The sequence below is a fragment of the Egretta garzetta genome, unplaced genomic scaffold (genome assembly GCF_000687185.1).
Source record: "Egretta garzetta isolate BGI_Z169 unplaced genomic scaffold, ASM68718v1 scaffold780, whole genome shotgun sequence".
In the NCBI taxonomy this organism is placed as follows: Eukaryota; Metazoa; Chordata; class Aves; order Pelecaniformes; family Ardeidae; genus Egretta; species Egretta garzetta.
The window spans coordinates 149,396-150,860 of NW_009258288.1; the positions used below are offsets into that span (position 1 = coordinate 149,396).

General features: G+C 65.0%; 1 protein-coding gene across 1 annotated transcript in view; it reads right to left on the reverse strand.

Moving 5' to 3' along the window:
* Positions 1 to 1,245: 1,245 nt before the first annotated feature.
* TSPAN10 (tetraspanin 10) overlaps positions 1,246 to 1,465 on the reverse strand; it is a 2,112-nt gene continuing 1,892 nt past the window's right edge. The window contains exon 3 of the mRNA XM_009637357.1: positions 1,246 to 1,287. Coding sequence (XP_009635652.1) covers positions 1,246 to 1,287 — 42 coding nt within the window. The remainder of the gene's footprint in view (positions 1,288 to 1,465) is intronic.

Below are 1,465 nucleotides of genomic sequence, written 5' to 3' on the forward strand. Positions count from 1 at the left end.
AGCACAGGCTGAAAGCCCAGCACGTCCCAGCAGTTTCAACCACGCTGGCTCTGCTGCCGGTGTTTCCTGGCACAGCCTGCCGGCAGCTGCCTGCGTTAGTGCCTTGCCCTTTTGGGGTCAACCCAGACAGGGTGTTTGGTTCCCAGTTCGCAGGTCCTCCTGGAGAGCCCAATCCGTAGTCCTGGCCAGGCTGGGGGTCCCCTCCCTGCCCCTGGGATCGAGGGGCACCAGGGTGACCTCCTGGGCAGCGTGGGGTCCCCCAGGAGAGAGACCCTGGTGGTTTGGGGAGAGGAGGCAGGGTCCCCCCACAGGTGATTTGCTGCCCGTCCTGACACCGTCAGTCCCAGTGGCACTAATCCAGACACACACACACCCCCCCCCGTCCCACCGGGGCGGAGCAGGGGGAAGGACATCAGATTACCCCTTTGAAAAGAAGGGACATCAATAATCCTATTACCCCCGAGCAGGATAAATCTGCCCTCCCCTAAACGCCACCCAGAGCATCTATAGGACGTGCGCCCGCGGGAGCAGGAGTGGGACGGAGGGAGCAGCGCTGGCCTCGGGGACCGCAGCGGCTGTGTAAGTCGGGGGCTCTGCTCCATGCGCGGGATGGGACCCGGTCCCAGCAGCACCATGGCTTCCAGGGCAGGGTGTTGCTTTGCTCCTGCTCCCATAACCTGCAGCTGGGAGCGGTGTCTCTGGCATCTCCCTGGGCCAGGTAACTTCTTGCCGGGGTCCCATGCTCAGCCACTGGGCTCTACAGGGGGCCAAACCCCCTTGCACCAATGCTGGAGCCGCCTCTTGTGCCACAAAGCTCCCACATTCGTGCCCGGAGCAGGCACAACCGCAGCGGGATGGAGGCCATGTGCTGCCCTGCAATGTCCACCTCAGCTGCCACCCATGGCCACCGGCATCGCAGCATGGGTCCCAAGGGATCCACTACCCGGGACAGCCTGGCGGGGCTCAGCCTGGAGAAATGCTCATTAAAACCCAGAACGAGCGCGGGAGCGTGGTGTCGTGGTCTGGGGTTGGCAGGGATGCAGATGGAAAGCGTCTCCCCGCAGGCCAAGCGACAAGTGGGCGCTACCAGCAGCACCGGCAAGGGGCTCCCTGGGTGTCACATCCATGGTGGGGCGGGGGGCAAAGGCTGGAGGAACAGCCCCAAGGGGAGATGGCAGCTCCGCTGGCCCTGGGGACGCCCACCCCTGGCTTTGGGGTAAGGGGATTAGCGGGCTTTGAGCCGGGCTAAGTCAAGGTTGTGGGGATGGGGGTCTCCCCCGTGGCAGCCTGGAAAGCCGATCAGCAACGGCTGAGGGGCTGTGGGGCAGGAGCAGGGGCACAGGGTGCCTGTGGGTGGTAGGAGCGGGTGGTAGGAGAAGCTGGTGCCCCCCCAGTGCCCCCACATCTCTCCTCCATCAGGTGTGAGGAGCTCTCCCGTGCCAGAGCCGGAGCCGCAGGGACAACC